This window comes from Typopeltis vanoorti, chromosome 7, assembly GCF_054136105.1.
Source record: "Typopeltis vanoorti isolate ZY-2024b chromosome 7, IOZ_Tvanoo_1.0, whole genome shotgun sequence".
Taxonomy (NCBI): domain Eukaryota; kingdom Metazoa; phylum Arthropoda; class Arachnida; order Uropygi; family Thelyphonidae; genus Typopeltis; species Typopeltis vanoorti.
The window spans coordinates 58,903,142-58,930,145 of NC_143555.1; the positions used below are offsets into that span (position 1 = coordinate 58,903,142).

Below are 27,004 nucleotides of genomic sequence, written 5' to 3' on the forward strand. Positions count from 1 at the left end.
AATTTAATCATATTTATAAATGAGTGACTGCTAAGTTGGATATGAGAAATGGCTATACCATGATACAGCTGGATCTTGCTAGGGCATTTAAGAGAATTCTGAATGAAAAACTATTACATAAGTTAGAGGAAATGGGAATGGATATAAGGCTGATGGTATGAATGAGGGTAGGGGAGTTTGATAAACACCTCCTTTCCATAGTTGGACTACTTTCATTGATATTTGCTGTAACTGTGTTACAGAAATTATTTCTATTTGAATGAGACTCTTCTTTCCACATGTCCTTCAAAATTCTATTCATCTATTCAATATTCAATAATAGGTGTGCTAAGGTATATCATGGAGTACAGAGTATATCAAGGCTGTGCAATAGAGCCATTACTAATTACTTGTATAATGAATGATATAATTGGGAGTATGAAGTCGTTTACTAGTGGGCAATAGTTGATAAAGGTGATGTAGAGATCCTACAGAATGATTTAAAGAAATTAGAAGTAAGTGTAAAGAATAATGATTGTCAATTTAATGTGGCAAAGTGTAAGATTATACAGTTTGGGATGAAAAGATTAAATTCCCTGTTTAACCTTGATGATACTGGATTGCAGGAAATTGATATGGCTAGGGATTTGTGAGTGATGGGGAACAAAGAATTAAAGTTCAAAGGACAGTGCAAAAGTTGGTTCACAGGATTACTTGGATGTTGAAGAACACATCGTCAGGTAGATATAATGAGGTTATTATCCTTCTGCATAATTATCCTTCCACATTATTTCAGACATTAAATATATTGTGTTAGGTTTGGGACCACGAGATGGCGGCACATTTGAGCCGTCTCTCTTCACTGTGTACCGCTTAATTAGTGATAGCCTTGGGCCATCCATCTCTGATTGGTACCAGTGGAGATTGAACTGCCCACTCAGTCTCCAAAAGTTAGATAGGGCTAAATGGCCTCGCCTACTCCCCGTATACAGGAATAAAAAGGTGTTAGCTGATTTTTTTTTAGCTGATATATGTAATTAATTTTTTAACTTGGGGATACTGTATATTAGAGTTACCAAGTAATTTTATAAGCTTGGTTATTTAACTCCTAATCCCAAGTAAGCAAACAGTTAAGTTTGCGCCTGAAACATAGTTCAAGTCTAAAGATGGTATAACATCAGGGCAACTCATTGTAAAGGTGGGTAGTTTACAATATGGGAAATACTAAGAATAGTGATCAGAGCTTTATCCCATAATGTAAACTACCCACCTTTACAATGAGTTGCCCTGGTGTTGTACCATCTCGAGACTTGAACTATGTTTCAGGTGCAAACTTAACAGTTTGCTTACTTGGGATTAGGAGTTAAATAACCAAGCTTATAAAATAACTTGGTAACCCTAATATACAGTATCCCCAAGTTAAAAAATTAATTACATCTGTATCTCCTCCAGAGATTCTTATTAAAAATAAAAACACCTTGTAGCAACTTGTATAGGTAAAGTTGATAAGGCTCTGTATTACTAAAACCTTGGTGTTTAGGGTCTAGCTACTCACTGAGGAGACCTCAAAAAAGGTTGAAACTGGTCTGGGTAGTGACCCCACCCATAATGTATTGCAGTATACATCTTCTAGTGTGATGTGCTTTACATTATGGGAAATACTAAGATCTTCTAGTGTAATGTGCTTTACATTATGGGAAATACTAAGATCTTCTAGCGAGATGTGCTTTACATTATGGGAAATACTAAGAATAGTGATCATAGCTGTATGCACCTTTACAATGAGTTGCCCTGGTGTTGTACCATCTTTATACTTGAACCATGTTTCAGCCGCAAACTTAACTGTTTGCTTACTTGGGATTATGAGTTAAATAACCAAGCTTATAAAATTACTTGGTAACCCTAATATATATATATATATATATATATATATATATATATATATATATATATATATATATGTGTGTGTGTGTGTGTGTGTGTGTGTGTGTAGAGCCTTGGTCTTGCACTACGTGCAGGGTCAGCTAGACTTGCAACACTTGCAGGTGCAAACTTGATTTGTTTGTCTGTTTGCTTACTTGGGAAATGGAGTAAAACCAGGTTTACAATAGCTTGGTATCTTTAACACACACACACACACACACACAGAGAGAGAGACCAGCTAAATACATTTCACTATCTGTGTATATATATATATATATATGTGTGTATATTCCAGATGATGATGTTAATATTATTATTATTATTATTATTAAAACAAGACCTCATGGAGTCAAAGACTCATCTAGGAGGTCCTTTTATCTTACACACACATCTCATCATACCGTGTCTTAAACACATTCAAACTACTTGCAGACACCACGCTCTCAGGCAAGGCATTCCAATCACTCACAACTCTGCACGAAAAAAACCTGCCTCTCACTCCCTTACTCACACCCTCCTTATACAGTTTCCAGGGATGACCTCTGGTTCTCCCCTGATCTCCCACTATTCTCTGTAGAACTTCTCCACCATTGATCCTATAACAACCCCTTACCAACTTGTAGGTCTCTATCATATCTCCCCTCTTCCTTCTCTCCATGAGACTCTGCAAATTACATCTTTTCAATCTTTCCTCATACTCAACATTCCAGAGGTCAGAAACTACCTTAGTCATTCGCCTTTGGACCCTTTCCAACATCTCTTCATCCTTCTGAAAACCCGGTGACCAAATCTGGGCACAATAGTCCAAGTGTGGCCTAATCAAAGCCTTATACACTGGAACAAGTATCTCCCTACTTCTACATGTCAGTGTCCTCCGCATCATGAAGGTCGAAACTTCGGGAAATTAAAATAATTATTTATAACATGGTTGTAGAGTCCATAATTTGTGTAAAATGAATGATGATCACCGTGTAACACTAAAGGAAAGGATTATTTTCATCAAGTTTATTTATTTCCTCAAATACCTGCTGCTCACTCACAATTAAGCTATCCTCTCCTATGTCCTCTAACTTAAGTTCCACATGATTCCACCCTGATCAGGATGAAACACCCTTATAAACTAATCACTGAATACCTCAACAATGTCTTCTGTAGCAGTTACCATTCTACCACTTTCATCCATGAACTTCATTTTACCATGATCATTCTTCCTTCTACTTGCCACATATCTAAAAAAAACTCTCTAGGGTTTTTCTTTGCCTGATTTGCCAATTTCATTCATACTCTACTTTTGTTTTCTTTACTGAGTCACTCTCCTGGCTTGTTCTTTATCCTCTTCATGTAACTGATTATTATTATTATTCATCTTGTATTTCCTCCAAAGTACTTTCTTTTTACCTTCAGAATATATTCACACATTGTTGTTGTTGTTATGTATTTTTTTGTCAGTTTCCCATGCAACATTTATTTCCTTATCAAATTTTATAAAGTGTGAAGACGAGATGTCTTTCATTCTACCTGCTGTGGTAAGAATGAGTGAAATGTTTGATGGTCTCAAGTCAGATTTCCTTTCACAAGATAAAATCCCCAAACTCTTGAGTTTTTTTTGTTTTTTTTTAAATAATCCACAGTGCTTTCTTTTGGTTAAAGTCCATTCATAGTCAACTTAAAATATACAATATCATTATCAAAAGGATTGAACAAGAGAACATTTGTAGCACAACAATGGACTGCCTTGACAGAACAAATGCTCAATAGAAAGGAGCAACATTTTTTTTACATCTGTGGTCCTGGACCTCAAAAACTAACAAAAATTCGGAAATATTGAATTTATTAAAACTGTCACCAATTTCAATGACACTTTCCTAGAATTAGAAAACTGGGCCAAGCCTTTTGCAGAGATATGTGGCTTTAAATAGATTTTGTTATATATCCCTGCATCTTGTTGTGTTGTTCACAAGTGTGTCCAAGACATATCCAAAATTGACATCAACATGCTTAAAAGTAATAGAGGAAGATGAACAATTAAATCAAGTGAAGAATATAGGTGACTTTAAGAATGACCATTGGAAGAAATGTGGTGAGACAACTCAATGAAAAATGAAGACAGTTATTTGAACATAATGCACAGTGTTTTATGTTAGGAATATCAGATGCAAAGACATCATTAGAGAGAGAGGCTGCTCTTTAATTGATGCATTTGGGAGTGATGAAATGAACCAGCTGTCTGTTGAAATTGTACAGACAGTATTAATAACAAAAATGCATTTTAAAGACGTATGGACTTGTACAATTTCACAAAGGAGCAGCCAAAGCTTTTGGAAGAAATTCAGTCATTTAAAAAAATATATGACAAAGAAATTAGTAGTGTATGTCCTGGATTGTCTACACAATAAAGAATTGTGTAATATGACAATATTAACATGAAAGTAAGATGGTGATAAATATGCAAACAACCTATGTTAATTTTAATCAAGCTAAACAGTTATAACTATAACTGTTTAGCTCTGTTTTTTTATATTATTAGTTGGAGTGAAACAAGTACAAGAGTATTTTTTTCAACTAGAGTGTTGAAAAGTTTTCATGTTTCATGTTGACTCACCACAAGTGCCTGTTTTTTTATATTATTATTATTATTATTACCCTAAGACCCCATGGAGTCAAAGACCCATCTACGAGGTTCTTTTGTCATACACACTGCACCTTAAACACACTCAAATTCTCTGCAGGCATCACCCTCACAGGCAAGGCATTCCAATCATTCACAACTCTGCATGCAAAAACTTTCTTCTCAGTCCCCTGCTCACACCCTCCTTCCAAGCTTCCAAGAATGACCCCTGGTTGTCCCCTGATCTCCCACCGTTTTCTGTAAACCCTCTTCAACATTGATCCTATAACAACCCCTAATTAACTTGTAGGTCTCTGTCATATCACCACTAGACTATAAATTGCATCTTCTCAACCTTTCCTCATATTCAACATCCAAGAAATCAGACCTTAGTCAGTCACCTCTGGACCCTTTCCAACATCTCTTCATCCTTTTGAAAACCAGGTGACCAAATCTGTGCACATTTGTGCACAGTAGTCGATGTGTGGCTTACTAAGCTACTTATACAATATACTTATATAAATTTTGCATCCTATCTCTGTTTTCTAAATTTTAAACCTTACATTTTGCAACATTGAACTGGCATCCCCACTCCAGTGCTTATTCACTCAATCTATTCAAGTCTTCATGTAAGGCCACAACGTCTGCTCTACTATTCACAGTTCATCCCAAAAAATTAAGGGTAGCAGTGGGATATATAAAGCTGGTCACTCTGAACTACACTGAATCAAATGATTCATCATGAGAGGTCACTTTATGCCATGTAGCCCACTCTGCCTTCCTTAAACTATCACCCACTACATAATCTATACACTATCCACATACACTACAGATCATTTAGAATAATCTGATGTTAAGGTGTGTGTGTGTTTGTACACGTGCGCATAGAGGGCGGAAATTAATATTCAGATAATCAGTAAAACTGCAAATAAGACATTGAAACAACTAATTTTAGGACCTTTTGGTGTTACATAGGGATCTAATGTTTGTATAATTGGTAAAACTAATAATTGCAAATAACATACATCAGAATGATTGTTGTATCATAAATTAAAGTTTTGAAAAGGTTAGATGCCACATAACATGCTATATATATATATATATATATATATATATATATATTTATTCCCCCCCCCCCCCAAAGATTTCATAAACTCTCAAAACTATTTAAAATGTATACCACCATTAAAATGAAAAAATAATATCATTTGAATTGCAGAGAAAATATTTACCTTCTTAATGTTACCACACCATTACTTCCTGAAGTGTGAACTGGAAGTGTAATACCATCAATTCTTATGTCGTCCATACAGCCTATAAAACCCATTCTAATATCATCATAACCTAATGCTGTTGGATGTGGATGCTGTTGGAGGTGCACTTCTGCCCCGAAATAAATATCATTTCCATCTAAATTCAAAATATCATGCACTCCTGGAGCACTTCCAGAACCTTTGAATTGCTTATCAATTGTTAGTTCAGCGGCATTTCCATGACGCTCTATTTTCACTTCATGCCAAGCACCATCACTGACCCGCTGTTGCTCTACACGAACTAGACCTTCACCACTCCCACAGTCAAATCTGTATTGAACAAATCCATTGGAAACCTAACCAGAAAAATAAATTGTTGATTAGCATTCATAATTTTTCTGTATTTTTTTTTTGTTTGTTAAAAGCAAAATATTTCATATTATAGACAACTGAATATAGTAAAGAAACAGCATACTCACTGCAGTTTTTTTAAATTTAAATATATACTATAATATGTTTTTCTCTCTTTTTTTTTAATCTTCATTGCACTCACAAAATATTGTAAACCCATCACAAAATTAATACTGTGTGTGTAGCTAAGTGTTAAATAATTTGGAAATTCTGTTACAGAGGCTAAAGGTGGAATATTTTATATTAATTTTGGGTCTCACACCAGGTAACAAAAATCATCTCCCCAACTGAAGATAATATGAACATTCATGCCATGATAGAATTCAAGCTTACAGCTTATCAATGTTGAGAGAGCAGCAAAAAATTTTCCTGCTCTCTCAAAATAACAAAATTTATCCACAATCAATTATGGATACACACTATTAGTCAAGATAGCAAAGTAAAGTTCTGGACAGACATGGTAGGCAAGAAATCCAAGAAGTCAAGGCTCGATTTGGGCTGTGTGTCGATTTGGGAGGTAATAACAACCTCTCTTCTTATTACCTCCAGTTGGTTGAGAGTGACCATGAAGTGATTGCCTGGGTGGTTGCCAGCAGTGTGAGGACCACTGTGAGAAAAGGGTATATGTGGAACTGGCTGGTGATTAGAGCTCAGGAGAGAGCTTGCAGGTGTAGCGTGGAATGAGGAGTAAGCTGGAAAAGCGATCAATGCATCTTGGAGAAATGGATGAATGAAGAGATTAAGCATGCGATACAGAGGAAAAAGGCAGTTAATACTACTGGCCTGACCTCTGGTAGACCATGTAGTGTGGTTCTCCCCCACTACATGAAAGCTTAGAAAGTATTAACAGAAATTATAACAAAAACAGTATTGATGGTGATTGGCCTGGTTGGCCGAGTAGTTAGCATATCCGCTCTCCAGCCAAAAGACTGCAGGTTCAAATCCTGCTGTGGGCATGGAATGTTTGCAATTGTCTGTGAAAATACTAGTGGTGGTGGTGGTGGTGGTTGGCAGTAGATGCCGTTGGTGGATTGAGTGGTGGTGAGAGAGAGTTGTAGAGTAGGTACCCTCCCTTGATGAGTCTTTAGGCTCCCTGGAGGTGTCACATAATAATAATAATATATGAAATTATTGCTTAGAGTCCTGAAGTGAGGGTTTGCTAGAGAACTTCAATGAAATATTATATGGGCCAAATGTGTTATCCATATTCATGGGATTTTTTTAGGCTATCATTATTGTGATCAAAATTTCATAGGCTTCCTTAAATTTGCATTCATATCAGGTTTTTGTATGATGTAAGGAACATGTACCTTCCCAATAAGTTTGGTGTAGGGTGTTAAGAGCATGATCCAAGAGGATCATGCTTTTAACACCCTAGAAAAACTGTTTATATAAAATTTGTGTTCTTTTTTACAGACTGTATTTGTGCATTCAGTTTCATCAATATATGTTAATTTACTGGTGTACTGAATCTTCTAATGATCCCACCCTGAGGTGGGATCATTAGGTGAGTTGAATATATTTTTTAATTTTTAATATATATATATATATATATATATATATATAAAATATATTTTCAAATATATATTTATATATATTTTATTTTATCTGATAGCCCTTTAATGTATTGAATAGGTATGGTTTTAATGTATTATTATTTTCATTTACAAACTGCTTTCCTTTTCAGTTTATTGATGGTATTTTTGATATAGTCATTGTTTATAAATGCATTGCTAATAATTTGTACTTCTTGGTCACTAGAGCAAATTGTTATAACTCTTTTTTGAGGGTGTTGATAACTCCAAGTTTTTGTGAATGGTGGTTGGTAAAAATTAGAATGTACATGTTGGCCAGAATGGGTGGCCTTGTGGTAGACAGTAAAGGATAGACTACCTGAAGAAGGGTGACAAGTGTATCTAGGAAAGGAAGTGAGTTTTGATTTTCAATTTACAATAATAAATTGAAAATCAAAACCTTCACAGTTTAACTCCTAACATACATTTCTCCTCCGTACTGCTGCTGCCTCTCTGGAACAGCCTATCTTTCTACCTACCTGAGCTTCCCAAGGAATACAATACACAGGCCTTCAAATATAACATGCACAAGTTCCTTCTTACTCAAACCTCTTCCAATAAACAGTACTGATGTATCATAGGTTTGACAAACCAACCTATTGTGTGCAGTAAATTGTTATTCTCACCCATTTATGTTACTTGCTGTTAATTTTCTGAGTGTTTGACAAACAATTTCAACAAGAATATCTCCTGAACATATAAACTATAATCCAACTAACAGAATAAAGAAAAAACTGAGAAATTACTTAAGTCCATCACTTCTTGGCCGTCAGACACTATTAAAAAACTTATACTCCATTATGCCCATTCTCCCAGAATATATGGTGTTCCTAAAGTACACAAACAAAATGTTCTGCTTCGGCTGATAGTTGAAGGAATAGACAGCCCTAATTATCACCTAGCCAAGAAATTAGCGTCAATACTCAAGGAGTTGGTAGGTCATTTCCCCTCCTATATAAAGAACACATAACACTTTATAAACAAAATTAAAAACATAACACTCGGCAAAGATGATTTATTAGTCAGTTTTGACGTTTCTGCCCTTTTCACAAATGTCCCAATCAGTAACACAATTCTTCTCCTATGGAACAAATTTCTGCCCAACATCATGGCCCTCTTTGTCCACGTACTACATTCCAGTTACTTCGTGTGGCAAAATAAATTTTACCTACAAAAAGAAGGTATGGCCATGGGTCACCATGGCTCACCACTATCCCTGCCAATTGTTAACTTTTATATGGAAGCTTTTGAGCAAAGTGCTCTCGATTCCTTTACTCTAAAACATACAGTGTGGTTTAGATACGTTGACGATGTTTTCGTTACTGGCCACACGGTCGACAAACATTAAACACATTCCTTAGCCACCTGAACAAACAACATGAACGCATATAATTTACTATCAAAATTGAAAATCAGAACTCACTCCCATTCCCGGATACGCTGGTCACACGTCTTCCCTTAGGCGTCTATCCTTCACAGTTTACCGCAAACCGACACACACACACTAGCCAATATATACATGCTAACTCATATCACCACCCATTGCAAAAATTTGGAGTCATTGACACCCTTAAAAACAGAGCTATAACAATTTGCTCTAATCAACAAGCTCTTAAACAAGAATTAAAAATTATTAGCAACACATTTATAAATAATGGATATATAACAAAAATACTATTAATAAAGTTCTTCATAAAACTTCATCAGAAAAGAATATAGATTACAGTAAAACCATAACCATCCCATACATTAAAGGGTTATCAGAAAAAATCAATAGAATCCTACACCATTATAATCTCAATGCCACTTTTAAACCACCTATAAAATTAACAAACATATTCGCACATCCTAGAGTTTATTGCATCTGCTGCACCTGTAACTTACCTTATATTGGTGAAACTGGATGTACAATTCCTACACGTAAAAAAAGAACACAAAAGACACATTAAATATAACAATTTTGGTGAAGCAGGCCTCTCAGGTCACACTCTCAACACCCTACATCAAATTGATTGGAAAAGCACCTGCTCTTTACATCATACAAAAACCTGGTATGAAAGAAAATTTAAAGAAGCCTGTGAAATTCTGATTAACTACCCTAATCTCAACAATAATGGTGGCATAAAAATTCCAAGAATTTGAATGGCACTGTTGTGTCAGAAAAAGTGCTGACTCACTTTTTGTAAGCCATCTTGTTTCCGACCCAACACACAGTAACGATTAGACCTAAGGATAAGGACATACTTATGCCTCCAGAGAAAGAGCTAAGAGAATAGTGTACATGTGTTCACTCAGAAGTATGTCAAAACAACTTTTTAAATTTAAGTAAAATTAAGAAATCTATATTTAAAACTGATAATGTCTGTGTAAGATTAGCAAAGGGAAATTATGTATCAGTACGGAAATTGTTATTATTATATATACATAAGAGATCTATGTATTAGAACCATGTCAAAACAGTTCGGAATTGCGGTGACCAATCGGCCGCAGCTAAGAGTATGACGTAGTCATCGAGAGAGGGCGCTCGGATTTTGCAATATAAGGCCCGGCGTGAAACTCAAATTTCTCTCTTGTTTTCTGTTCCTGGTTCCCATCCAAGTCCTGGATAGCTGTGGAAGCTTGCCGCCGGTGCCCAGCAACAATCTCCCGGTTGCTGTTGTACCGTGTCGAGTAAAGTCACCAAAGGAATGAAGTCAAAATTCCAGTAAAGAGCCGTTGGTAAGTTGCCAACGTAAAGTCAGTGAAGGGCAACCTTCAAAGATAAATGGAAGTAAGTCGTTGATGCCCTGAAAACAAGTGGTGAGAAAATACAGGAGTGAAGTCAGCGAGGGGCAACCTTCGAAGATAGTGGAAGTAAGTCACTGATGCCATGAAAATATGTGGTGAGAAAATATGGAAGTGAAGTCAGCAAAGGGCAACCTTCGAAGATAGTGGAAGTAAGTCGCTGATGCCATGAAAATATGTGGTGAGAAAATACGGAAGTGAAGTCAGCGAAGGGCAACCTTCGAAGATAGTGGAAGTAAGTTGCTGATGCCATGAAAACAAATAGTGAGAAAATACGGAAGGGAAGTCACGGAAACTCCATGAAAAGAAAAAGATGGTAATATACAATTTTTCATACTCATTATAGAATTGTAATTGTAAAAAGGAATAGGAGCCAAGGAATTAAGGAGCTACACACATTAACTTATCCATAGTGCCTAAAAGACTATTTGGACTGATTTGTCTGTGTCAAATAAGCTGGTGCCACCTCTAAGCTTGTGCTGAGAAAGGAACCTAACCTTTCTCATTTAAGGCTTCCTTAAATTTGTGTTCATACCATGTTTTGGTGTGATGTAAACAACTGGTGCTTTTCCAGTCAATTCTATGTAAAGTGTTCAGGGCATGATCAGAAAGGCCAGCTTCACCATAGTTATTATATTTAATGTGTTTGTTTATGTTCCTTTTGTCTGACAGGAATTGTGCATCCTGTTTCCCTTATATATGGTAGATTACAGGTGCAATAAATACGGTATACTCCAGGGTGGGCTAGCAGAGGGAGTGGGTCTTTGGATGAGTTGAGTAAGCTTTTTAATTTTGCAGGAGGTTTAAAGTTGCTTTGAGGTTGCATTTCTGTAGTATTCTGTTTATTTATCTGATGTCCCTTTAATGTAAGGAATGGTCATAGTTTTATTGTAGTTTGGTTTATCTTTGTTTTTTATTGAGGTCTTGTAGAGAGTTTTGTTAATAGTGTTTTGGCTGTAACCATATTTTGAAAAATGTTGCTGATAACTTTAAATTCGTCTTTCAGCGCTTATTCATTGGAGCAGATCTTCAAAGCTCTGTTTTTTAGAGTATTAATGATACCTAGTTTTTGTGTTGGGTGGTGATAGGAGTTTATGTGTATATATTGGCCAGTATGTTTCAGTTTCGGGTAAACAACACGTCTGCCAGAAGGAAGACATGTGATAAGTGTATCTAGAAATGGAAGTGTGTTCTGTTTTTCAATCTCAATTATGAATGAACTGTACGCCCATGGCTTGCCTTCTTTATGAGGTAGAAAGTGTTTTGTCATACAAAATAACCAGAACGTAATACATGCGCAAAGAGCAATATGAGATCTGGATGGAATTTGTTCTGTAAAAGAAGGATTGTGTCATCGATTGGGACATTCATAAAGAGAGCAGAGACATCAAAACTGACTAATAAATCGTCTTTTTCTAATGTAATGTCTCTGATTATGTTTATGAAGTGTTGTGTGTTTCTGATATAAGAGGGGGAAATAACCTACCAACTCCTTGAGTGTTGCCGCTAATTTCTTGGCTAGGTGATAACTCAGGCTGTCTATAACTTTGACTATCGGCTGGAGTGGTGTGTTTTGTTTGTGTATCATTGGTAGACCATAAATTCTAAGGGAACGAGCATAGTGCAGGAGTAATTTTTTGATATCTTTGGGCCATGTAGTAATTGATTTAAGTAGTTTCTCTGTTTTCTTTTTTTTTATTCCATTGGTTGGGTCGTAGTTAACAAGTTGGTATGTACTATTATCCGAGACTAGCAGATTCATTTTTTCTAAATATGTGGTTAGATTTAGAATAACGGTGGCACTTCCATTATCGGCTCTAGTTATTACGATGTTTGGATTTGATTTTAATGATTTCACTGCTGTTAATTCGTGTTTCGCTAAGTTGCTTGTTATCGTTTTCTTATAATTTATATTTAAAATGTTGGTGGTTTCTAAACGAATTTTATCTGCTATGGTATTTGGGATGAATCTTAAGTCTCTTTCAATATTACAAATAAAATCCAGTTTGTTCATCGATCTGGGTGCTATGGCAAAATTGAGACCTTTGCTGAGTAGTTCATCTTTGTTTAAGGCATGGTTGGATAGGTTAACTACATTACTGTTACCTGCAAGCGATTGGTAGCTAGTGTTGTTTCTTGATGTTCACTGTGGGGAAATTCAAACACATCTGTTGGTTTTGTTGCTCTTTTAGTCTATGAAATTTGGATATGAGATTTTCTTTCTTAGTTTGAAGGATATGGTTTGCCGTGTTGTCCGTAATCTTTTCGAGGATAGTCTCAATATCTGCATTCAAGTGACGTGAAAGTTCAGATTTTACATTTTGTACCTGGTTTTGAGTAACGACCAAGTTTTTTCTAGTAGGCTGGATTGTTCTCTGAATAGCGCTTTCTCCATGCGGTGGTCTATTTGTTGCACCTTTGTTGAGGTAAATTTTCTATTTAGTTTGATGTAATTTGGAATGATATTGCTCTCCCTACAATGTTTAAAAATGCCAGTCGATTGATCAAACCAGAAACATGAATCTTCAACTTACCGTATTGATTCAACCCACAAGCGATGCAATCAATATGGTAAGTTGGAGATTCATGTTTCTGGTTTGATCAATTGACTGGCATTTTTAAAACATTGTAGGGACAGCAATATCATTCCAAATTACATCAAACTAAAGAGAAAATTTACCCCAACAAAGGTGCAACAAATATACCACCACATGGAGAAAGCGTTACTCAGAACAGATCCAGGCTACTAGAAAAAACTTGGCTGATACTCAAAACTAGGTACAAAATGTAAAATCTGAACTTTCAAGTTACTTGAATGCAGATATTTGGACTATCCTCGAAAAGATTAGATGTAGCAGATCATGATTTATTATCTTGCTCTTTACTACTATATTGAGGCCAGATAGTAGAGCCACAACAGGCAATTCAGGCATGATATTTAAAGCATCTTACTGGTTTAGGTATGTAGAGGCTAACAGGACAGTTGAGATATCCAGCTCTTATTTTATTGTTGAAGGTTTGGGTATATCAAAAGTTAGAATGAATGTCTTTACAAATCAGAATGCACACCATACCATCATCACTCCTTGATCTTTAAGCTTTGAATATAACTCCTCATCTGAAACAGACAACAGATCACACCTCTATAATATTATATCATACAAATCCACTGAAATGAGTGTAGCTGTAACCCCAAACCCCCTTCACAGTTCAACTCCTAACATACATTTCTCCTCTGTACTACTGCTGCTGCACTCTGGAACAACCTATCTACTACCTACCTCAGCTTCCCAAGGAATACAGTACATAGGCCTTCAAATATAACCTGAACAAGTTCCTTCTTACTCAGACCTCTTCCCATAAATGGTACTGATTTATCATAGGTTTGACAAACCAATCTATTGTGTGCGATAAATTGTTGTTCTCACCCATTTATGTTACTTGCTGTTAATTTTATGAGTGTTTGCCAAGCAATTTCAACAAGAATATCTCCTGAACATAGTTTTTTAAATGTATTGGGAGATCCTGCCAGTCCTAAACCTTTCTGAATAAAGAAGAGTGACTACATTTAATTTCTGGTATTGAGTTCATGTTTAGAAACTTACTTTAAAATTTTATTTTATTTTATTTTATTTTATTTTAAAATAAAATAGGTTTATTAAAATAAACAATAGGACCCAACAAGTTTTGTAAGTTATCACACTTACATCAATAATGGTACAAGACTTGTAGAAAAAAAAAGACTAGAAAAAAATTAATTACACATAGTAGATGTTATCAGAATTTCAAAACTAGTATATATAAACAAAGCTACTGAAATTTTTGTAGATAAGCTTATACATTGGTTAAACATACTTCTAATTTTTTTAGGAAATGATAATGTAAACTAAATTATTAATTATAAAAACTTTAATTAATAACTACCTGTATTTTGCAATGTTACATTCCATCTTCAGAGATCACAAAACAATGATATGTGCATTCGTGTGTAGAGGCTTAAGTGCTGTGAGGACATCATGTTGGAGGCTTAATGGATTTTTTACAACACTCAAAAAGAATTAAAATAGAATTTAATACTTCCTATTATTAATAAAATAGAAGTATTAAATTCTATTTTAATTCTTTTTGAGTGTTGTAAAAAATCTATTAAGCCTCCAACATAATGATATGTGCAGGCACTCATATTAAGAAAATGAGGCTGAAGAAAGACAACTGAAGTCGGTCCTAGAGTCCTAAAAGGTGCCCCCTAGCAGGCTAAATTGCATTGTCTTGGTCATTGGCCGAAAGAATGGCAGCCCAACAACCAAGACAAACCAATTTAGCCTACTGGGGGGGGGGCACCTTTTAGGACTCAAGAAGACTTCAGTTAGCTTTCTTCAGCCTCATTTGTTTAGTGCGAGTGCCTGCAGGCACATATAATTGTTTTGTCATCCGAGAGGAAGGCAACGTAACATTGCAAAATTTAGGTAGTATTAATTAAAGTTTTTATAATTAATAATTTAGTTTATGTTGTCATTTCCTAAAAAATTAGAAGAAAGCTACTAAAAAAAATGTTGCATTAATTAATATGTAAGTGTTGGGACAATGCTATACACCTATGGTCATGGAGATAAATCATGAATTAGATGAAGCTGGAAAGAAAGGAATGTAATGGTATATAATGAAAAAGTGATAGGTACACTCATAAACAGTATAAGAAAGAGGCAAGAAGAGTTACCAATTATAAGAGGAAATTAGCTGAGCAAACTTAAGGGAATCCCAAATAGTTCTTTCAGTAAAAGGAAGAATGACTATATAAAATAATTTTGATGAATGCTGATTGTAGGGAGGTGACTGAAGCATACAAAATCATTGAACTATTTAATGTTCATTTTGCAAGGGTGTACCATCCAGGTAGAGATAGGCAGTGACAGGGAATGGTGTAGGACTAGAGAGAGAGATGATTTGGAGGTGTCCTAAGGATATTGCAGAATCTTAATGCTAATAAGGTCATGAGGATAGGTGTTACATAGGGGCATGAATGAGTATGTGCAAGTGATTATTACCAGGATGTTTAAAATGTTAGCTCTGGTAAGGTTCCAAGGGACCTTATCTTGCTGTTTGCTTATGATGCGAAAGTGGAAAGAACATAGTTAATGAAATCTGACATAGAGATCCTGCAGAATGATTTAAATAAGACTGGCAGTATGGGAAAAGGATAATGGCTCCATTTTAATGAGACAAAGTATGAGATTATTTTTTTTTTTATCAAGGCTTCTCCAGGAGTTTAATGACTCATTGAAGAAGGGCTCTTTTTAGTATTTCATGCTAAAATACCCATTTCTTTACAAATACATTAACCAAAGATGCATTCACAACATCTAATGATACTCCATTCCACACACTCCAAATGCCATGATAAGAACCTGAACCTTTTATGCTTCCTAACTATATCCTTAACCACCTTCCAGGGATAACCCCCTAAGTTCTACCTCCACCTGAAAAAATCTTACTTGTCTATAGTCCGTTTCTAACTAGTATTTTGTATAATGAGATTAGTGAAGTTTCTGTAACCATAAAATCACACATGTACCACAGTAAAAATTATTTATTGTACAATATTTCATGTTACGTAAGACAAAGAATTTGAACAATATAGCGCAAGCATTATATTAGAATCCCTCTATACATGTTAGTTAGGATAATAACATTACTGGGTTGAAATTAAATTTAACTGAAAATTAATTAAAATACAATCAATTTACAACAGTTGAGGATTACAATTTTCCAGACTTTAAAGAAGGAAAGGCAGCTGTTACAATTAAGGTTTGGTCAATGAAGTAGGGCTTCGACACTTTCTTCGAATAAATGTTCATATTTATACATAAATATGAACATTTATGTATAAATGTATACCTAAAATGCCTGGAAGAAAGTATACCTAAAATGCCTGGAAGAAAGAATTTTCTCTATCCATCCAAAAATGTGTCACTTTGGCTTTGCTACATTGCTCATTTCTACAAAGAGTTCACAATTTACATGCTCAAATCAAATTTACCCTAGAAAGAGTAAGAATTTCTCAAATGAGAACTGGAAACCAAACAGCTATAGTAAATGGCTACATCCTCAGAACAACACAAAAAATAATTAACAGGTCTCCTATACAGTATCCAAAACAAGAAGAAATCCAAAGAACTGAACAGAGGAGTGAGGACTATGGAGAGTGGCTGGTGAGTGGAATACGTTGCCTGATCATCCAGAGGAATTTCCTTTCTTATTGCACATATGAAATGGAAACCTAATGGATCAATTTCAATTTCTGTCTACGGAAAACCAACTTTCACAAAATGCTATATTCATAATATATCTGCCGACCATTCATCTCAAAAGTACAGCATCCTTAGTGTCCAGAGCATACAAAATTTGTTCGTTCAAAGAATTTCTCAAATGAGAACTGGAAACCAAACAGCTACAACCTCAGAACAACACAAAAAATAATTAACAGGTCTCCTATACAGTATCCAAAACAAGAAGAAATCCAAAGAACTGAACAGAGGAGTGAGGAGTATGGAGTGGCTGGTGAATGGAATACATTGCCTGAGTGTGTTGTGGGGGTAGACACATTGAATCAGTTTAAAGCACAGTTGGATGAACATTGTGTGCAATATTGTGTACCTCCCATGATGAGTCTCTGACTCCATGGAGGTCAAATGTTAATAATAATAATAATAATAATAATAATAATAATAATAATATGCCTTATATCAAAGCTATTTCTGAACGCATAGCAAAGATTATGAAAAAATACTAATTCATTGCAACCGTCAACTTTATCAATATCAAATTCACCATCTGTTGCTCTCTCTCCAAAGGAAAAACTTACACCAATGATGATACTTGGTGTATACCAAGTACCATGTTCGTGGAACCTACCTTACAAAGGATAAATAGGAAGATTAGTTGAAAAATGTATTCCCTTACATCAAGGCCATATTCCATTTATGAAACCCCATAAATCTGTTATCATAAATAGTTTGGTGTAAAAATATTATACAGATCTATATATAAATATGAATGTTTATTCAAAGAAATCACTGAAGCCTTTATTTCATTGATCAAATCTTAATTGTACTTTCCATCCTTAAAATCTGGAAAATTGTAATCCTCAACTGTATTAAATAGGTTGTATTTTTTAATTCCTTTTGAGTTAATTTTAATTTCAGCACAATTATTCTATTATCTTAACTAATATGTGGCACATATAGAAGGATTTTAATGTGATGCATGTACTATACTGTTTCTTTGTTCAAATTCCTCACTGTTGTTCTTTGCTTATGCTGATGATTTCTTATGATATGTAAGATGAAATATTTGTACAATAAGTAATTTTTACTATGGTACACATGTGATTTTATACTTCTGAGTGGTATGTTCCTATGATATCTTGTACCTTCATCCATTCCTCAAACTCAGACACATTCAGTTAATCTGTCCACATAAGTGCAATTCTAGGGGCTAGTTATCATTTTATTGTAGTTACAGACTGCTGGATATTTTCGAATGTCTTGAGCTTAACATATCTTCACACAGTAGCTCAGACTACAATTTCCTTTTCGTGAAAGTTGCAACATTGCAAAAACAGTGAATGCTAGTGCATGAAGACATTAGTAGCACAGTTGATGATTTTGTAGCTTGTTATGAATGCGGCATGAATGTATCCCATACTTTAAAAATGTGGCAGGTGATGGATGGGAATGTATGTGTGCACATGAAAGGAAGAAAGTTGGAAGTTCTGGGAGGCATAAGTATTTCAATCTCTGGATTTAGCAGCAGTGGAGCTAGAGCTTCAGAAATGTGCCGGATTGATTGTGTTAGTAATGCCTCCAGAGATGATGGATCTGAGAGAGTACAAGATGTGAATGGTATGCCAAACTTCTCAAAATTTTCAAAGAACTTAATGAGTTCAGTGATCTTTAATGCAAGCTTGGCAGCAATTTCTACATTCTGGTGGAATCCGATTATATATTATGCTGTTTAGGAAAACAGAGCAGATCCAACCACAGACTTTTCATTTTGAACCATGTTTTTAGATTGGTAATAAATTGGAGAATTCTGTTCTGTTTGTGTTTGAAAAGTCTGCTGGTAGATAGATAGATAAACATACAGAGGTAAAAGTGGAATTTTGCTCCTAATTTACACAAACAGGAGCTGCATGATGTAATGCAGCTGTGGAAATATGCAGGATCCAGTTTTACCATTGACTCTCATTACAACAAATGCATAGACTAGAGGAAGAGTTTGCTATAGTGGGAATGATCACTATATCAGATTTCCCCAAAAAGAGTACTGGTGTTCTTGGGGCTTGACCAGAAACTTCTGGTATTTCATTACACTGAGTACTGACTGTAGTAGCACTGTCAACAGTCATAAATAATTGCACTGCATTTTGGTGTGTTGATGTTTTGGCATAAGTTGGCATATGAGAATGGATATAGGGTTGGTGAGATGGATAGGAGAGTGGTTTATTCAGGAGTAGAGTCCAAAAGACAGCCTGTGAGTAGTGGTGTACCACAGGGTTCTGTTCTTGGACCACTACTGTTTAATTGGTTCATTAATGATATAGGAAAGGATCTGAGAGGAACTGTGCATCTGTTTGTGGATGATGCAAAGTTGGGTAGAGCAATAATGAATGCTCAGGATGTCAAAATTTTGCAGGATGATTTGAATAGTTTGGAGGACTGGGCTAAGAATGGATGTCAATTTAATGTGGAAAAATGTAAGGTTTTCCATTTTGGGATGAAAAGATTAGCAGCAGTATATCACATTGGTGGAACTGTATTCCAGGAGATTGACGAGGCCAGGGATTTGGGAGTGTTGGTGGATAGGGAGTTGAAGTTTAGGGGGACACATTGCAAAAGTGGCAAAATCAGCTCATCAAATCACTTGGTTGCTGAAAAACAGTTTAACGAGCAGAGACAAACAGGTTATTGTTCCTCTGTATCGAGCCTTGATAAGACCCCATCTAGACTACTGTGCCCAGATACAGGCGCCAGGGTTTCCTTCTTGATGAGGAGGGGGTGGAGAGGATCCAGAGACGAATGACCAAGATAATAGCAGGACTATGGAATGTACCTTATGAGAACAGGTTGAAGATTTGTAGGCTACAGAAATTGGTTGATAAGCAGAAAAGGGGTGATATGATTGAGACATTCAAATTACTGAAGGGTTTCTATAAGATTAATTCAGAAGATATTTTTGAGAATAGGATTGGTAGTGGGAGGACTAGGGGCCATCCATGGAAGCTTGGTAAGAATGTGGTTAGCAAGGGTGTTAGAGCTAGGTTTTTTACTTGGAGAGTGGTAAATGAGTGGAATAAGCTGCCAGAGTCTGTTGTGGGTGCCATGACTGTAAATGAGTTCAAGGTGAAGTATGATAGATACTGTGTGAATGTTGAATAGTTGTTCTTGACATGATGTTGGGCCTCCCTCGATGAGTCTAAGGACTCCTTGGAGCTGCCCGTAATAATAATAATAATAAGTTACATGTCCTTTAAAAGAAAATGGTCCAGATTCCATGGATTATCCCCCCCCTCTCTCATTTTTCTATGCATGTCACTGGCAGTGTGAGAATTATTATTTTCCTTTAAATAGGTGTGACTAAATGATTATGACAATATAATTATAGAATTATAAAAAAAAACCTTTGAATTTTAATATACTGACTGAATATTTTAATATACTGACTGAATATAATTACAGCAAGTCCTCAATTATCCGGTAATAGTGAGAGAATAATTTGCTGTTCAGATAATTGAAGGTTTGGATAACTGAAAACAGAACAATTACGTGGTGCTGTACAAGATGACAGGTGACACACCAACCCATTCAACGACTGGTTAACTGAAGGCCAAATAATTGTGGATCACTGTACATAAGAATTCAAAGTGTCACTTACTTCTAATATACTGTAATCTCGTATTCCTGCTGCATACATCAGATTTCCTGTGGCTTGAATGGTACGTGCATTTAAGGAAACACTCAAGTGCCGATCAGTTGGACTATTCAGTGTATAACGTGCATAGCTATTTCCTCTAAACGACACTGGGTTGCTTTCTAAAAATAACCATTCAGTTAGTATCATAATGAGTAAATATAATACTGAGGATAAATACAGCAATGGATGCATTAAGTTCAATAAGCATCAGAAAATCATATGGGGGAGAGGCAGAAACATTCTCATAAACACCTAGAACAAAAATGATATTAAAGCAACTCTTCTTATATATATCTTAAAAGGAAAAAAAGAAGAAATTATTATTGATGAAACATGGGGTTAAAAGGTTTTAAGATATGTTCTTCCTTGTGATTATATCAGTTGCTTTAATATCATTTTTGTTCTAGGTGTTAATCAGAACTTTTCAGCCCCCCCCCCCCCCTGTAGTTACACTTCTCAGAGAAGAATAAAATTAAGTAAAATATAATTAAACAAATGAATGTTTTTATTTTCAGTAATAATATATTGCCTCCAAAAATCCTACCTGTATCTTGTCATGGTGCGGAGGCAAATGTGTAATGTAGGCAAAGCATGCCAGAAGTGTTACACATTCTGGAAGTATATATACGCTTCCAGAAGGGCCACTCCATGTGTAAAGGCTAAATCCATATACCCCAACCAACATAGGGGGCACTTTCTAGTTAGAATAGCATCTTGCCAAATAATTTTAAACCTGATTGCTCAAAGTAATCAAAATTTAAAAGACCACATAACTATCTTGGCACTGACCCAGAATGGAATAAGGAAAACAAACCTAATAGAGGAGAGAGAGATACTGAAAACTAGCACCTAGAATATATGATCCCTGATAGGAAAAATCAGTTACAAGAATGTAACTGATGAATTTGAAAAACATAACATTGAAATTGGTGCAGTATCAGACACAAAGATATAAAGCAAATTGGAAACTATATATTAATATATATAGTGGAGTAGAAAAACAAGAAAGCGCATCTAAAGTAGTTATAATAATGATAATTATTATTATATGGGCATCTATATAGTCTGAAGACTCATCGTGGGAGGCTCAAACTATCCACACAATCTATCATACCTCTCTTTGAACCTATTAACAGACAAAGTGATCACACCCAACTCTGGCAACTTATTCCATTCAATTACAACTCTCCAAGTGAAAAATCTAGTCCTCACACCCTTACTAACCACACCTTTACTCAACTTCCAGGGATGAACTCTGTTCTTCCTCCTCTAGCCAAGTGTGGAAACATTTCCATTGCATCAATTCTATAAAACTCTAAGAAACTTAAATGTTCCTATTTTTTGCCTACCAACCAACTTCTGCAATCCACACACCCGCAATCTATCATCATAGGGAACATTCCACAGACTGTTCGCCGTTTTAGTTACTTTTCTCTGAATTCTCTCTACCACTTTGTGATCGCCAGGAAACCAAACCTGAGTACAGTAATCCAGATGTGGATATACAAGGCCTTATAAGGAGGAATAAAAATTCTTTAACTTTATTAGTTAGAGGACATAATGCAATATGTCCTCTAAACTTCAACTCTCTGTCCATCACTATTAATAAATCACTGATTTAATTTATTTCCTGGAGTACACTTCCATTAATGTGGTACAATGCTTGTAATCTCTTTATCCCAAAATGTATAACTATATTTCTCCACATTAAACTGATACCCATTATCTTTTGCCCATATTGACAGCCTATTTAAATCATCCTGCTAGCTCTCTACATTTCCTTGATTAGCTTTACTCTAATTTACCTAATTTTGTATCATCAGCAAACAACTGCACATTTAATTTCAGATTATTTCCTACATCCTTTGTGTACAAAACAAACGGTTCATTTGTTCTATTCTCACATTTTTGAAAGTTGTTTTTTTCCACTTGGTTATACTATAAATTAAAGATGCCAAGAAATTATATCCTTGGTTTAATCCTTTATCCAAGTGTAAGCAAATAAAAATTTGTGCATGAAGTAACATCATGACCGGGCTACTTGTATATAGAGGCTAATGACTTTACATTAATGGCCTTAGTATCCATAATGCAAAGCACATATCTTTACAGACATATATAGTGCTCATGGAAAGGACCACTATCCCAGACCAGTTTCAACCTTTATTGAGATGTTCTCAAGTAGCCCAGTATAACCAAGTGAAAAAACTTTCAAACATATTTCTCTAATCCAGAGTATTTTATTAATAAGATGTGACACCTTTTGACTACTTCTATATGGAAATATGACTTCTGCATTACATCAACCTTGGTATCACTTCTGGGTCTGGCTTCCACTGATGAGACCTCCTTGGGATGCAGAAGGGAGAATCTTGACAATAGACTGGAAATGCTATGAATGTGTAATAAGGTTTATAAAAGTTTATGCTCCATCCAATGGAACAGTTAGATGAAAATTCTTCCAGGAATTGGAGCCATATTTATATGGTGCCACTACATTATTGTTTTGAAAACCCCACATTAGCCAAAATAGGAGGACAACTCAGGAGTGGAAAAGTGGGATATGCAAAGTTAAACATGTCTCGACATGCTTAACTAGTAGACATCTGGAGGATTTCAAATCCTAATCTCGAGACTTACATGCATGAATAATGTCTATTCTTCCCTTATAAATAGGATAATTCAGATAAAACATTTTCACATCAACATGTCAGATCATAATCCAGTTCTACTTAAGTTCCACTGTATGGAAAAAGTAGAGATCTCTTCTGGACCATGGAGAATTCCATGAAATTTTCAGTTGATATTTTCAACTAAATTCTGGACCCTCTGTTCAAACTGAAATAATGTTACCTGGAATTGTGATATGTGGTAAAATTCAAACAAACAGTAAAACAGAATATGATGGAATGAGGAAAGAAACAGGCTTTCCTGAAAAGAAAAAAGTTCAAAGGCCTGTATAAAGAGAGAAGCTGGTTCATAATAAACCAATGCAATGGTATAAAATGTAGCAACATCATTAGAAACATTAACATAGAGATAGAAGTGAAAAGGCAGAAACAAGTAGAAGAAAGAAATTTTAAGATAAGAATACAACAGCACTTAGCAGATTACCATTCGGCTGCATTCTTCAATAGACAATTCACTAAATTCCACAAAGAAAGGACTATCACTCAAATCTGTGTTGATGGTGAAGACATGTTCACTACTCCTTTCAAAAACACTACAAATATCTGTTTAGCGACAATAGTACTGTTGGAAATTATAACTCTTGGAACATTAATGGCCTTCCTGTTTGCATAAAAGGCTAGTGTCACGAGAAGTAGTGGTGTGTAAAGAGTGCTCCTTTGAGATAAGCTTTTTGAAATGATTAATAGTATATAAATGTGTGTGTGTGTGCGTGCGTGCGTAAGAGTTGCTATAAAAGTTGTGCACTTGCAGTGTTATTAGTGTGTGTGGGATATTTTGTTCAAGTTTATTTACAAATTCTTTGAAATTAGAACTCAGTAGAGTAATCTTATGTTTACTGGAGTAAAGTATGTTTTACTGGAGGTTGAATGAGTAGAGTGATTGGGGCATTAGATATGTGAAGTAAGCGAGCAAAATAGTTGGTAGTTGTAATAGGTACAAATGACTTGACTGTAAACAAAGAACACATCATATTGGATATTAGGAGGTTGTTGAGATGGATAAAAGAGAATAGTGTGATAGGAAAGGTAGTAAGCATGTTGCCCAGGTATGACAGTGATGAGATGAGGTGTAGAGCAAGGATTATGAATGATATGTTAGCAGAAATGTGTGAGGAGAAAGGAGTGCAGTTTGTTAATGTGTGGAATGAGTTTAAAGGTCAAAGTGAGCTGTATAGGAGCAATGGACTGCATTTGAGTGGTTTTGGTGTGAGTTGCTTGGAGAGACTGCTGCTGGAAGGTAGAGAAGTGGGTGCAGAGAATGAATGTGATCAAGTGGTATGCAATGTGGAAGAATGAGAGAGTAAGACAGCAGTGACTGAAGAGGTGGCCATGAATTATGAAGTGAGCGGCATGAGTATAGGGAATGAGAGAATAGGTGTGCAAGACAGACAGGGAAATGGGGAGGCTCAGAATGGACAGAGGAACATAATATGAGAAAGGTAGATGCTCCAAGATGGTGTGAATGCATGTGTAGACAGAAAAGGGAAGGGGAAGGCCTGGGATCTGAAGAAGGTTCAAAGATGAATAAGGAGAAAAAGAAATGGCTCGAGTTAAGCATGGAGAAGTCACATCAAATAAGTGGTGTCAGTGGAACTACCTGCAGATCCAGGAATAAGCTACTATATTTGCATACAAATGCTAGAAGTGTAAGAAGCAAGGCAAATGAAATGGTTGCATTAATTGATTCTATTCATCCAAAAATTGTTGGATGAGGATTACATCCTAACAGGAATAGAGATGGAAGAGATGAATGGATGTGTTTTGTGAGGAAAGAAAGGGTAAAAAAGGAAGTGGGAGTGCTATTAATGATAGACAAAGAGTTATGTCCACACAAAGTAGAGATGCAAGAGGGAAATAGTGCCAGTGGCTTTGAGGCAGTATAGTGTGATATAGAGGTGAATAGAATGGAATACTTGGTTGGATGTTGTTATAGACTTGTTGATGTGGATAGTAGTGACCATGAAATGTATCATCAAATTAGCCAAGCAAATAAGAAAAGGGTGATTATTATGGATGATTTTAAGTATGTCTATATATCGTCATAACTATGCCGATATATAGACTGGGATAGCAACTAGAAATAAAGAAAATGAGTTTCTTAAGTTTTTGAGGGACAACTACAGACAGTATGAATCAGATGCACATGAGGATTGAGGGTTTGGGTTCTGATCATCTCATCTGAGGATGTAATTATAAATGAGGTTTCAAATCACCCTCCAGTTGGTGAGAGTGACCATGAAGTGATTATCTGGATGGATGCCAGTATTGTGAGGACCTCTGTGAAAAAAGAGAATATATATATATATATATATATATATATATATGGAACTACAAGGCTGGTGATTATGAAGAACTCAGGAGACAGCTTGCAAGTGTAGCATGGAATGAGGAGTTAGCAGAAAAAGAGATTGATGCAGCTTGGGGGATATTCAAGAACTGTCTAGTAGATGCAATGCCTAAATGTATTCCAAGGGGTCAGAAGATTAAATAAGGTAGGTGTGAAATGGATGAATGAAGAGATTAAGCATGCGATACAGAGGAAAAAGGCATTATGGAGGCAGCATAATAGAAGTGGCAATAACTAATTCCATGAGTATTAAAAAGACCAGGCAAGGAATATGACTTGGTTGGTAAGGGTAACAAAAGTTGAGGTATGAGCAGCAGTTAGCTAATGAAGCCAAAAAGAATCCTAGGGAGTTCTTTCGATATGTAGCCAGCAAAAAAAAAAAAAAAAGAATGATTATGGAATGATGACACTGATTGGAGAAAATGGTATAAGGATAACTGCTACAGAAGATATAGTAGAAGTACTTAATGAACAGTTCATAAAGGTCTTTCACTCTTGTGAATGTGACATCATGGAGAGATTTTAATTTCATTTCGTATGGTGATTCAACGGCCTTGACCCCTTTTATGGGGAGATACAGCACCCCCCCCTATTTTTATCCGAACTCAGGACCGGCATAGCTGACAATTCAGATCTATGGCTGGAGGGATTGTCTTAAGCATTCCTGACTATCTGTGTGTGTTCACGGGGCCGGTTGCCTGCTTGCGGGATGAAAAACCCCAGATAAACTGGGGGGAAAAACCTGCTGTCCACATCGAAGACCAGCTAACTTGGCTATGACTGAGGAAGATCCTTAAGCTCCTCACGTCATCTACAGGAATCGAACCTAGGACACTTCTTCCCCAGGCATATGGTTGCAAAGTGCACAGCCACTAGGCTAACCACATGGACATGGAGAGATTGAGAGCAGTTGATGATGGGGAGGAGAAACTGACTGTAAGTGAGCAGGAGGTGTATGGGGGAATTAAGCAAACTTGATAATATATCACCACATATTCTGAAGGAATGTGCCAGGGAGTTTACATCTGCCTTGACATATTTTTTTTAATAAGTATAGCACTGGATCGAGTTCGAAAGGAGTGGAAATAGAGAAAGGTTGTGCCGCTTCATAAGGGAGGTGATAGAAATCGGTCATCAAATTATAAGCCTATCTGTTGTTGTGGTTAAGTTGTTGGAGAAGTTGGTGAGAATTAGAATCCAGTAGTGGGTTGACAACCATGGTATTATTTTTGATCAACAGCATGGATTTGCTAAAGGAGGCCATGCATGTTTTAGTAATCTACTTCCTTATAATGTGACGGCTTCCCTGAACAGAAGAGGAGAGAGAGAGAGAGATACACAGTAGTATACTTAGATTTCACAAAGGCTTTTGATAGATTACCACATGATAAGTTGAGAGTGAAGCTAGAGCAGATGTGGTTGAATATTAGATTAGTGCATTGGATCGGGGGGGGGGGGAGCAA

The 27,004-nt window shown here is 35.9% G+C and overlaps 1 protein-coding gene across 1 annotated transcript in view; it reads right to left on the reverse strand.

Annotated features, from left to right (window-relative positions):
• Window positions 1-27,004, reverse strand: part of LOC150104706 (fat-like cadherin-related tumor suppressor homolog) — a 573,066-nt gene that overhangs the window by 100,449 nt on the left and 445,613 nt on the right. Inside the window, exons 23-24 of the mRNA XM_090395611.1 lie at window positions 20,466-20,623; window positions 5,743-6,119 (exon numbers count right to left, since the gene is read on the reverse strand). Coding sequence (XP_090251737.1) covers window positions 5,743-6,119; window positions 20,466-20,623 — 535 coding nt within the window. The remainder of the gene's footprint in view (window positions 1-5,742; window positions 6,120-20,465; window positions 20,624-27,004) is intronic.